Raw genomic sequence first — 12,930 nt, 5'->3', positions numbered from 1 at the left:
CTCTACCAGTGCCCCTTCCCCCATCTCTCCCTCTCTCCTCAGGCCTCCCTATTCCCTGAGACACAACAATACTGAAATTAGGTCAATTAATAACCCTAAAATGGCCTCTAAGCATTCAAGTGAAAGAAACAGTCGTGTCTCTCACTTTAAATCAAAAGTTAGAAATGACTAAGCTTATGAGGAAGGCATATCAAAAGCTGAGACAGACTGAAAGCTAAGCCACTTGGGCCAAACAGCCAAGTTACAAATTCAGTGGAAAAGTTCTTGAAAGAAATCAAAAGTGCTACTCCAGTGAACACACAAATGATAAGGAAAGTGAAACAATCTTATTGCTGATATGGAGAAAGTTTGAGTGGTCTGGATAGAAGATCAAACCAACCACAACACTCTCTTAAGTCAAAGCCCAGACCAGAGCAACGCCCTAATTCTATTCAATTCTGTGAAGGCTAAGAAATAAGGAAGCTGCAGAAGAAAGGTTGGATGCTAGCAGAATTATGAGGTCTAAGGAAAGAAGCCATCTCTGTAACACAAAAGTTCAAGGTGAAGCAGCAAGAACTGATGGAGAAGCTGCATCAAGTTATCCAGAAGATCCAGCTAAGATATTGATAATTAAGAAAACTGGCTACACTAAACAACAGATTTTCAATGTACATGAAATAGTTCTATTGGAAGAAGATACCATCTAGAATTTTCATGGCGAGAGAGGAGAAGTTGACACCTGGCTTTAAAGCTTCAAAGGACAGCTTGACTGTCTCATTAGAGTCTAATGCTGCGGGTGACTTTATGTTGAAGGCAATGCTCACTTACCATTCAGAAAATCCTAAGGCCCTTAAGAATTGTGCTAAATCTACTCTGCCTGTGTTTTATCAAGGGAATAACCAAGTCGGGATGATGGCACTGTCATCTGTTTACTGCATGGTCTACTGAATACTTTAAGCCCACTGCTGAAAACTACTGCTCATTTGAGAAATTCCTTTCAAAATAATACTGCCATTGACAAGGCACCTGATCACCCAAGAGCTCTGATGGAGTGTTCAAGGAGATGAATGTTTTAATTCCTGCTAACACAACATCCATCCTGCAGCCCATAGATGAAGGATAAATTTCAACTTTCAAATATTATTTTTGAAACACACTTCATAATGCTATCGTTGTCATAGTGATTCCTCTGATAGATCTGAGCAAAGTAAATTGAAAAACTTCTGGAAAGGATCAACATTCTAAATGCCATTAAGAACATGTGTGATTCATTAGATAAGAGCAAAATGTCAATATGAACAGAAGTTTAGAAGTCGATTCCAACACTCATGGATGACTTTGAGGTGTTCAAAACGTCAGGAGAGGTAACTGCAGATGTGATGGAAATACCAAGAGAACTAACTAGACTTAGATGTGGGGCCTGAAGATGTGACTAAATTGCTGTAATCTCAAGATAAAACTTATATATATATGAGGAGTTGCTCCTTACAGATGAACAAAGAACGTAGTTTCCTTAGATGGAATCTACTCCTGGTGAAGATGCTGTCAACATTGTTGAAACGACAGCAAAGAATTTCAAATATGACATAAACTTATCTGATAAAGCAAGAGCAGGGTTTGAGAAGACTGACTCCAATTTTTAAAGAAGTTCTACTGTGGATAAAATGCTATCAAAAAGCAAAGCATGCTACATAGAAACCTTTTGTGAAAGGAAGAGTCAATTGATGCCACAAACTTCATTGTTGTCTTATTTAAGAAATTACCACAGCCACCCCAGCCTTCAGCAACCACCACCCTGATCAATCAGCAGCCATCAACATCAGGGTAAGACACTTCACCAGCAAAAAGATTCTAAGTCACTAAAGGCTCAGATAATCATTAACACATTTTAGCCACAAAGTATTCTGTAAAGGTATGTATATTTTTTAGACATAATGCTACTGAACACTTAATAGACAACGGTATAGTGTAAATATAACCTATACCCACATGCCCTGTGAAACCAAAGATGGTATGCTGTAAATACACCTATAGTGTAAATATAACCTATACTCACGTGCCCTGTGAAACCAAAGATGGTATGCTGTTTTACTGAGATACTCACTTTCTTGGAGTGAACTGGAATGAAACCCAGAGCATCCCCAGGTGTGCAGAAGCTAAGTGTTTTGCATATGTTATCTCATTTAACGTAGACTTCACAAAAATCCAATGAAGTAAGCATTATTACAATCAACTCATGAAGAAGAGCAGTTTTAAAGGTTATTTTTACTGCTATGAAGGCAAGAGTTAGATCATCTCTTCAGTCATAGTATCTCCAGTGCTCGGCATTGGGCCTGGCACATAGCAGATGCTCCATAGCTACGGGTTGAATGAATGAGTTAAGTAACTTGCTTAGCCAGCAAAAGTCAGAGCCAGGGATCTACTTCAAGTCCTTTAGACAACAAAGTTCATGCTCTTTCTACTACTTGAAACTGCCTTTCTTAATATTATCCAAACCGGGTTGGGTTCTGCATTCCTTCTGATTCTGTATCAAGTGCTTGCCTTTTCCATTTACTCTAACCTTATTCCATCCATACATAAAGCAAATTCTCCCCACTGATCACTGTTGTAGCTTGAAGATGGATGTCTCAACCCCTAGGATGTCTCAACTCCTGGTATCCAGACCATCGTGTAGTCCTTTCCTGCACACTGTGCCAAGGTTGGCCTGTGTGACTAACAGTATTCAATAGAAGTGATGCTATGGAATGTTATTTCCAAGATTAGGTTATAAACAGTTGCAGCTCCCCCCTTTTCTCTCTTTCTCTCTCTCTCTCACTCACTTTTGCTCTCACTCTTCTTCATCACCCTTTCTGGGAGAAGCAGGCTGTCAAGTCCTGAGCAACCCCAGGAGAGCCCACGTGGTAAAGAACTGAAGCCTCCTGCCATGTGAGAGACCCTGGACACAGAATCTCCAGCCCTAATCAAGTCTTCAGAGACTTCAATCAAGTTTTCCCTGGCTGACCACTTGACGGCAACCTCATGAAAGTACTTGAACCAGAACCCCAAAACCGCTCAGTAAGTTGCTCCTAAATTCCTGATCCTTACAAATTGTATAAAATCATAATGCATGTTTGTTATTTTAAGTTGTTAAAATTTGGGATAAATTTGTTACATAGCAATGGATAACTACTACAATCATAAATACATACAGATAAGACAGACTAAATGAAAGTCATTCTGAAGAGTAACACAAAAGTCATATTCTAATAAAAGTGACCAGCAGAATCTTCATATTAGTCAAAGATTAGGTTATAAAAGATTCTGTTTTACTGCTGGGTGGGACATGGATACTGGGAAGCAGGATTGGTCTTCAATAGAAGTAGAAAAGGAAACTTCTTCTATGGTTCCTAGGATGAGAGGCACAGAAAGTCCCACCTAATTAAAAATTTCCCCTACACCCAACCTGACAGACTCTGATTCTGAAATTTTACTACAGTGTATTATTATAATAATTTCAAGGGATCTAAATGTTACCTTTATCACATTTCTAGCACATTAGCTAGCAGCTAAAATGAAGCAAGAGGAGACAAAAGGAAAAAGAGACAAGAATAGATGTTGCCTAGGCATGACCTGTATATGAAGAAGAAGCAGGTGCAATGCTTCACAATGAATTAAGGACAGTTTGGGAACATAAAAAAAAATCAAGGAATACATAATATAAATAACTCAAAATACATATTCTAAAATTAACCTGGTTTGAAAATTTTCAGCAGTTTCAAAAATATCTAATACCAAGTTCAGCAACATGAAACATTTTTAAGATCTGAATTTACATTTTTAAAAGTATCTCAACTCTAAGGTATTAGAATGCAGGGGTTAAAAGAGTGGACAATGATTCAAATCCAACTCAGGCACTCACAAGGCTGTGTGGTCTCAAGCAAGTTACTTAGATGTTCTTGTGGGTCAGTATCCTTATCTGACAAAGAAAGATGAAAATTATATAATAATATCTTTCTCATACAGTCACAGTAAATAGTTAACAAATACATTAATAAATGAATAACTGCTTACTGGCATGCAGTAAGCATTCAGTGTTAGCTGCCATCATCATCATTTTAAGGATCAACACAGATTTCAACTTTACCACTACATATAACTTAAGAATATTTCTATAAATACATATTTGCCCTGTCAATAAACTACAAACTTAATGAAAATAATATTGATAAGTAATAAAATTCCCCCACATAAGACCAAAGTAGAGTAGGTATTTATTACCTCACAGGACCAATTGCTTGCATTTTTACTTTAGTTTAAAATTTTACGCTAATAAAATACAAATACATACCTTACTGGAAGATAACCTATTAAAAGATAGATCTGTAAGTTATTTAAGTGTTATTTTTATGCTATCATTGAAGAAAATCACTAAACAGTTATACTTCACCATTTTGTGACAGATTCTAAAAAAATTGTAAAAATGCCATCTGTATAAATCTGGTACGAAAAAACAGAAATAGGAAAGATAGAGAACTGGAAAAAAAACATAATTTTGCATATAAGTAGTAAATCCTTTGGGTATTTATTTTTGTTGGTTGCTTAGTTGGTACTGCTGCTATTTGAATTCTGTATCAACATTATTTGTTACTCCTATGGATCTTGGTAGTTTAGTGGCAATGGAGAATGTCTTATCTGTGCTTGAAAAACAAAATTGCTTCTCTCTTTAGAGATCCACATGTGATTTTCCAGTTCTGTCATATTTAAATTTCACATGTCACCAGAGAAGGCCCCAGGAAAAATTGCCTATGACTATTCATCCTCAGGCAAGGCAGAGAAAGGAGGTTCAATAATCTGTGACAAAATAACTGCTGGTAATGAGGATTCTAAACTGACAGCAGAATTGGGGCAGAGCTGTGAGAATATCTTGTCTCAATACCCAGTGCCTTCTCACCTCATTTAGACCATCCTTACATCCTGATACCCCTCATGAAGAGAACCAGGACCCAAATGTTTTTATCTTTTTATGTAAATTGATAATGTATGGCAAACAGTCCCAGGAAAGACATGCCTGAAAATATGTGCTTAAGAATATGAGATGTAGCACTCCATCTCTGAAATGTTCAAATAATTAATAGTTTCAACTGTAAGTGGCATAAAATATTCATTTTCTATCAAAAGATCAGAAATTTTTAAGAGCCTGCAAAACACTAACTAGGTCAAAAACATTTTTAAGCTACATATACATTTTTTCCTTTAGTGCAACAAAATTAGCATTTAATAAGAATCGCCTGCTTCTTATGGAGCTTAAGGACATTTTAGTTCATTTTAAGCCACAACTTTCACATTTAGAATTTTCTAGCCATAGTTGGAAACCTTTCATACAGTTTAACTGAACATACAGTTAAATGATTATTCTGAAAAGTGTGCATGTGGGAAGAACTGTTTGCTTACTAGCTCCTTCTTTGATAATACAGATACTTAAGTCATCATTTCCAAAGCAAATTTTCCAAAATCAAATAAATTGCAAAACTAGAAATATAATCACATCTCCAAGAAGGAGTTCCAATCGTCTGCCAAAACAGACCTCAACTTTATAATCCCTTGTCCAGAAAAGTTGGACCAAGTATTGACGTTTTCCACCAAGCAAGCCACATAGTCACAAATGTTTCTCATTTATTCCACTCCTGGGATACACAGCTCAAATAAAAAATTTCCTGAATACCCTAAATTTCAGATGCAATTTGCAATGCAAGTGATTCATAATGTCATGCAGGAAACATTGTGATCTCACCAACTCAATGTTTTTAGAATGCAATCTTTAGGAGATCATTCCAACCAATTAGAAGGCTGACATCCCTTAAAGCCATGTGACCCAACTATTATGCTCTCTGCCCTTAGCTCAGATGTGATTTTGAACCCTCAGCAATCCTCTACTCCAGCTACTGTTCAAAATAAAAACGATGTTACCTCAAGGGAGCTAACAAAGATCCCTATTGTAATCTATGACAAAAAACATGGTAGCAGTGCACTGCATCCCCATTGAGAAAGTGCAAAACAGTGTTAAAAGAAATGAAAGCCGCGGTCATTGCTCTGCACCAAAGCCTCTTAGAGTGGCCGCTGAACATACTTAGATTCTAATTCAAGAGAGAAATTTCAGAGAGTCTACAGTTACATGAGTCCTGTTCTAATCCCCCCTCACTCCCCTTGTTAAGTCATTAATAATTTCTTGGAGTACCTGTCATCTTCTGCGATTTATATTTTCTTTCAAGGAAAAAACACAGTTGATATAGAGGAAGGAAAGTGCTGCATTGAATGTACTAAATGAACATTAAAACTGTAAGTCTTACACAATGTGATTACTGAAAATGAGCAAAGTGCCTACAACATGATAACATACAGGTCATAGTAGAGTAGCAGAGTAAATGGTGAAAGATCAAGGTATAAACACTTACCGACATTGTTTTCTATTAACTAAAGGGATCATTACAAGTAAGATGTTCAGTTAAGGGGAACTCCTAAGCAAGTATTACCTAAGGGAATATAAGACGAAACTCACATAACACTTTGTAAGTTTAGGCAAAGAAAGAGACCTACTGATTCTATAGAAATAATAGGCAACAGGGAGATATTTCTCAAACTGAAGGAATTTGGAGAAGGCTTAAAATCATTATTTATACCTAAAAAGAAAAACAATCTAGCATAAATAATATTCTCCACAATCACAATGATGAAGAACCTACCAAAACAATGGGTTGGCTTAAGGTAAATTCCTGGCTCTACAGGCAATTTTGATAATAGTAACATTTACAAAGAAACAAACTGAGTCTGTAAATTAAAATATTGACATAAATGATGTTCTCATGAGTTTGCCTCAGAAAACCATGAAAAAATATAAAAATACTTGGAAAAAAATAATGTCTACATGTTAAAAAAGAAAAAAAAAAACAGATCAGTTCAAACTTGTGGTTGGATCAATGGCCATCATGAATAATTGGAAAAGTAGCTTGAATATCTCTGGCTGCCAGAGACCCTATTTTTCCATCTTACCTCAGCTGTTTAGTAAGAGTCATCTCTCATGTATCCATGCAAAAAGGGACAGTTATCACATTGATTATCTAATACTTATTTGTACTGAAAAAAAAATTGGTTAGATGACATTAGGAAATTAAATAGTCTAGATGACTGCTAGTTACTTTAAAACTTAATTCTGTGCATTTTCCTTCTTGCTACTGTTGATTTTATACTGAAAATTAAATGAAATCAGTGTAATGTCAACCAATTGTCAAACTATCAGAATTTCTGTGAATAAATGACCACATGTATATGAAGCTTCTTGAACAGTGTACGTGGTAGATTCTCAAATACTGTTCATGTCTTATTCTTTTCCTTTCCCCTCTTACTTTTGCCAACCATAGCTTTACTTCCTCTTCCGAAGTTTAGGATCCAGAAAGATGGGCTTTCACATGTAATCAGTCAATTATCTGCCAGAATTTAATGTTTCCTTATAATTTTGGTCATCTGATCAATGTGTTTTAAATATAGGGCCCCTCTAAAAACTGCATCATTTTCTCTTCTTGCCTTAATTTCCACTGAGGGATCACCTAAGTTTAACTCATAGTTTGTATCAAAACCTTATGTTTTGTCCAGCAGTATGCTAGGATACAGGGAAATAGAATTCAATAAAACATGGTTCTCGTCAGTGATGGTTAATTTTATATGTTAACTTGACTAGGCTACAGGGTCCCAGATAGTTGATCAAACATTATTCTGGGTGTTTCTGTAAGGGTGTTTTCAGAAAAGATTAACATTTAAATCAGGAGACTTGAATAAAGTATATTGCCCTCCATAATGTGGGTGGGCCTCATTTAATCATGCTAAGTCCTGAATCGAACAAAAGGCTGACCTACCCCAGAGTAAGAGAGAATTCTCCTAACAGCCTACAACCTGGAACACTGGCTCTTCTTGCCTGATGGGTTTCCAAGTGGGATATCAGCTCTTCCAGGTTCTACAGCAGCTTCTGGCCATTGGACTTAAACTGGAACATCAGCAATGCAGATTTTAAACTTACCAGCTCCTATAATCATGTGAGCTAATCCCCTATTTTATATATACATATATATATATACATATAAACACATATACATATATACACATATACACACATATACAAATACATATATACACACACAACCATATACATACATGCGTGTGTGTGTGTATGTGTGTATATATATCTTTTTATACTAAAAAAAAGGATATATAAGGATATATCCTTTTTTCTTGGAGCCATAGTCTTGCTCTGTTGCGCAGTTTGGAGTGGAATAGTATCTTCACTGCAGCTTTGACCTCCTGGGCTCTAGTGATCCTACCACCTTAGCCTCTCAAAATGCTGAGATCACAGACGTGAGCCACTGGACCTGTTTCTCTGGGAAAACCTGACGTGAGCCACCGCACCTGTTTCTCTGGGAAACCCTGACTAACACACCACCTCCAACAAGCTCAAAACCTAGTCATGGGGAATATCCCAAAGTAAACCTTCTCCATAAAGCCTTTCCCAAACACTAACACAGGGTATAGTACTATGAACAAAATAAACTATCAAACAAATAATAATATCAATAAATATTCACTGAATGAAATAAAAGTACCTGAAAGCAAGATCTGCCAAGGACAATATCAGACTGTGCAATTCGTTCCCTCAGGAATTCTCATAAAGTAAGTGCCCTGGTGTTATTTTACAGCTAGGCTTGCCCTTTCGGGACATATGCTGACTAGATGAGATTTCTCTGCTTTTATGAGTTAGTTACTGTTATTTAAAGCAGGTCATTGGGAAATAAATTTAAAACAGGGAGTACAGTTACATATTCATTCATCCCCCCTCACCGTGCACAGTACAAATAAGAAGCAAATAAGCTCACTTGAATGGCAGCCAAGTTCTTCTGCTCCTGAGATGGTGCCTCATGAACGAAGCGAAGCCAGTTGGAGTGCCGTGGGTTGGTAGCATCCAAAATGTACAAAACTTCTCCCTTACTCCCACGAACCTGAAACATTAAAGGCTCCTGAGTTTACAATGGAAGTCAGAATATTAGCCTTTAAACACATCAAGGTTACGTTTTTTCATAAGTATATACCTTTTTCATTGATAGGTGATAAATAGAAGTTGGAATAACATGCATTCTTCTCTTAAACACATGTACAAATAGAGCCTACTATTTCATTTGGCAGATGTCTAGATGACTCACAATTGCAGTGGACTCTCAGAAACATCCTATGTTGATAGCTGTTTTCTGGTCAAAATTATTTCGTTTTGTAGGTACATTCCAGTATATGTATTGCAATCACAATTGTTCAGAGAATAATTATTATTGCAACTTCCCTCTTTTCTCCAAAGAGAAGGGTCATACTGCTAATTTCCCAATTGACAGGGGTTGGAACTGAAGCAATCATTTCAATTCCCCTCTGGACCTGTTTATTGAATCATCTCCATAAAAGGAGAACCTGCTCATCTAGCCAGTGGGAATCTGACATCTAGTAAGACAAAATGTCATGCTCTTTACTAGTGAATGAATGAAACAGTCCCATTTTATCCTTTCATGGCCCACTAATGGATTGCTGAGAAGGACGGTGGGCTCTCTGGTTTTTGTCTCAGACCGTACGCTCTCGCTGTTCAGGCCTACTCTACCTTCAGCTGGAGAGAGGAGGGGAGTAACTCCCAAAGCAGATAGCCCATTGGACATTCTTGAATCCAAGTTACTTGAAATCTAGCTTCTCCAAAACCCTTGCATTATCAGTTGCTAGGGACTTGCCCATTTTATAAAACTTATATACCAATCACCATTCAACTCTCATTTCATGTTTCTATTCCATTGGAATCCAGAAAAGAAAGGAGAGGAGTGAGTGATGAGCACTCCATATCTCCAACACCAAGTAACACAAACATGAAGGTTACAAATTCACCTTGGCAGACTTGATAAGAATTCTAGATTTCCAAAATTTTATTTTATAAAATAAAAGACAACCAGTCCCATAACGTATGTATTTTCATGACACATCTGGACAATCATTTGTTCATTCAACAAATAATTATTAGGTCGTTAATGGCTGAAGGCATCAAGAATCTTTCAGTGAACAAGACAAAGCCCCAGACCACACAGCACTTCAAAGTAAACAAACATAGAATATAATTTCATGTAAAGATGAGCACTACGATGACAACTAAAACAGAGCAGGAGAAAATAGAGTACTAAGAGAAGGGCTCTTTTTGATGAGGCGATCAGGGAAAGCCCTTTGATGAGAGGACCTTAAGAGTTCTAAAGGGAGGAAACAGACCAGTAGAGGGCTAGGGGAAGACTGCTCCCAAGCAGAGGGTACAGCAAGTGAAAGGCAAGGAGAAAGGCCTTGGGTTTGGAAATGAATTAGGTGCTTTCAAAGAACAGTAAAAATGTTATGAGGCTGGAACAGAAGGAGCAACTGAGAAAGTGGTGGGCGTTGAGATCTAACAGACTGGCAGACACCAGATCATGTGGGGACCAACAGACCAGGAAGTCATCTAGACAGTTACTTTGGGTAGGTACAGTTATTTTTACCCAAAAAACATTTTAAATACATCTGTTACATGCACTGCAAAAACTGATATTTCAAGATTCTAATATATAAATACCCAGGAAAGAATACAGTTTGCCTGTTCCTATTATCTGACCTACTGCCATGTTTCTCAGACAATTCCTGTTTTCTTCCGTGCCCAAGGATCCTCAATAATTAATGCCAGACCATCACTGGGAAGCAAGAATGTAATTTTTCATATTATAATTTCTAAAAGAGCAATTTAGGACTATAAATACCTCATATTTATACTTAAGATGCTTATATGTGAAGGTATGGGAATTTGTAATACTTCTTACTAAATAACAAACTCTCACTGAAAAGATCTGCTTTGGGAGGTGCCTCATAATTGTCCTGCCTCCCTACTTACCCTTTAGCTCAGAACACTCACTGCCCACTGGGAAATTCCAAAAATGTCCAGAACACTGATATGGTAAAGAGAATGTACACTCTACAATTCTGCCTCAATGGGCATGTCAGTTCACATTTTTTTGGCAGAGTAAACAAATAATTTTAAATATTTTGGATATAAAGTCCTTCCTTTCAGGTACCCTCACAGCAATAGCACCAAAACTGTTTATATTGACAAAAAGCTAAATTAAGGCAATGCCACCTGATACTTGAAAGAAAAATTTTCTCAGAAGAATTGAAATTGAAAATCTATAGCTGATACTGAAATCCACACAACCCAACTAACTTTATGTAGTGAAACACAAATGGGTTTGCCCAGGGCATATCTCAGTTTGAGAGGACAGCACTACTTACAGAAATTAGTTTATGGCCCTTCTTAATCACACATTTGTCACTCAGTAGTAAGCACAATATACACCAGATGTGTATAACATTTGGAATTCTTTCTTCAAAGATACAAAACAGAAGAAATATTTCTCTGTGACTTATTATAGTAAGAACATTTGAGTTTTTACCAGGGGCATTGTTTTTCCTTTGTGTACTTCAGCTTTTTCCCAGGCCCTTTGGCCCCAACTATGTTCAATCATTCAGTATTAGCAATTTATTTTCCTTTTCAGTCCATTAGACATATGTACCTTCCTGGCTATCACTTTCTCATGCAATATTCCATCTTAAAGGAAATACATAATTTGATTTTATACTAAAATTATTCTGAAATGTATCACTTTTAATACACACAAATTTATGTGCTGATTTACCTTTATTCTCAGAACAACACTATCACAACCAGCAATAGACTACATTACCTACATAATCACATTTGAAATAACTTTCTTTGTTCATTAACAGAATCACTGCCCATTTTATTCCAAATATGCTTACCCAAACAACTTTTAAGTTCTTAGAGAGTCTTTGCTCTCTGGGGCCCACATGTTTTCTCCAGCTTTCAAGTGGCTGGCCATTTCCTCATTCCACCAGTCTAATCTTCAACACTCCACCAAGCTGGTAGATTACCTGTGCACACGCCTTTTATCTCACTACCCTAACCACAGCGTTCGCCTTGCTGACATATCATCTGAAAGAGACATCCAAAAGTAATCTAATCCATCTTTCCTCTTCCCAGAGACACCAAATCAAAACAACTCCAGACAACTGGCTATTATTAAAGTCTCCATTTATCTATTTTAATTTGATACTGAACCCTGAGGTAATAAATTGAACATTTTTTAAATCTAAGGAATAAAAAAGATAGAAAATTCCTCCTAGTACCATGTTCCAGCATCTCACTAACTTTTGCTGCCAAAGTATATTATGTTACTGTCAAAACTTAGTCTTCCAAATATCATCTTCTTTTACCTGAATTTTCTTGGAAATGAAGTGTGTTTGGTTACTATCCGACTTACGATCATTTTCTGCATACCTGGGGCCAATGATGAACTCGACAGTCTCACCATGTAGTAAAAACCATCTCAGTTCCAAAACCTGTTTGATTGGCACAGGCTTCCCACAATAGTTACACAAAAAGGTTAGTTAAAGTAGGAAACACATCAGGTATCACACCTGCAATCCCAGCACTTCGGGAGGCTGAGGCGGGCAGATCACCTGAGGTCAGGAGTTTGAGACCAGCCTGGCCAATATATAGTGAAACCCCATCTCTACTAAAAAATACAAAAATTAGCTGGCGTGGTGGCACACGCCTATAGTCCCAGCTACTTGGGAAGCTGAGGCAGGAGAATCACTTGAACCCAGGGGGCAGAAGTTGCTGTGAGCTGAGATCGCGCCACTGCACCCCAGCCTGGAAGACAGAGCAAGACTCCATCTCTCAAAATAAAATAAAGTAGGAAAGAGAAAGATACTCTCATGTGAAAATGAAAACTTTCATGCTTCAATGTAATTGTTCACATCTCTATGACTTTGCCACTTCACATTTAATGAAATTATTCCCTTATGGGAACTTGG

At 37.1% G+C, this 12,930-nt stretch overlaps 1 protein-coding gene across 29 annotated transcripts in view; it reads right to left on the bottom strand.

Moving 5' to 3' along the window:
- Positions 1-12,930, bottom strand: part of LOC105486162 (PR/SET domain 5) — a 344,263-nt gene that overhangs the window by 262,258 nt on the left and 69,075 nt on the right. For all 29 annotated transcript variants that reach the window (XR_011621031.1, XR_011621027.1, XR_011621024.1 and 26 more), the window contains exon 3: positions 8,877-8,999. Coding sequence is in view for 10 of the 29 variants with exons in the window: in XM_011748886.3 (XP_011747188.1) it covers positions 8,877-8,999 (123 nt within the window). In the remaining 19 variants the exon portion in view is untranslated. The remainder of the gene's footprint in view (positions 1-8,876; positions 9,000-12,930) is intronic.

This window comes from Macaca nemestrina, chromosome 3, assembly GCF_043159975.1.
Source record: "Macaca nemestrina isolate mMacNem1 chromosome 3, mMacNem.hap1, whole genome shotgun sequence".
NCBI classification, from domain to species: domain Eukaryota; kingdom Metazoa; phylum Chordata; class Mammalia; order Primates; family Cercopithecidae; genus Macaca; species Macaca nemestrina.
The sequence above is the reverse complement of the archived record's forward strand: the minus strand, read 5'-3'. Positions and strand labels throughout refer to the sequence as shown.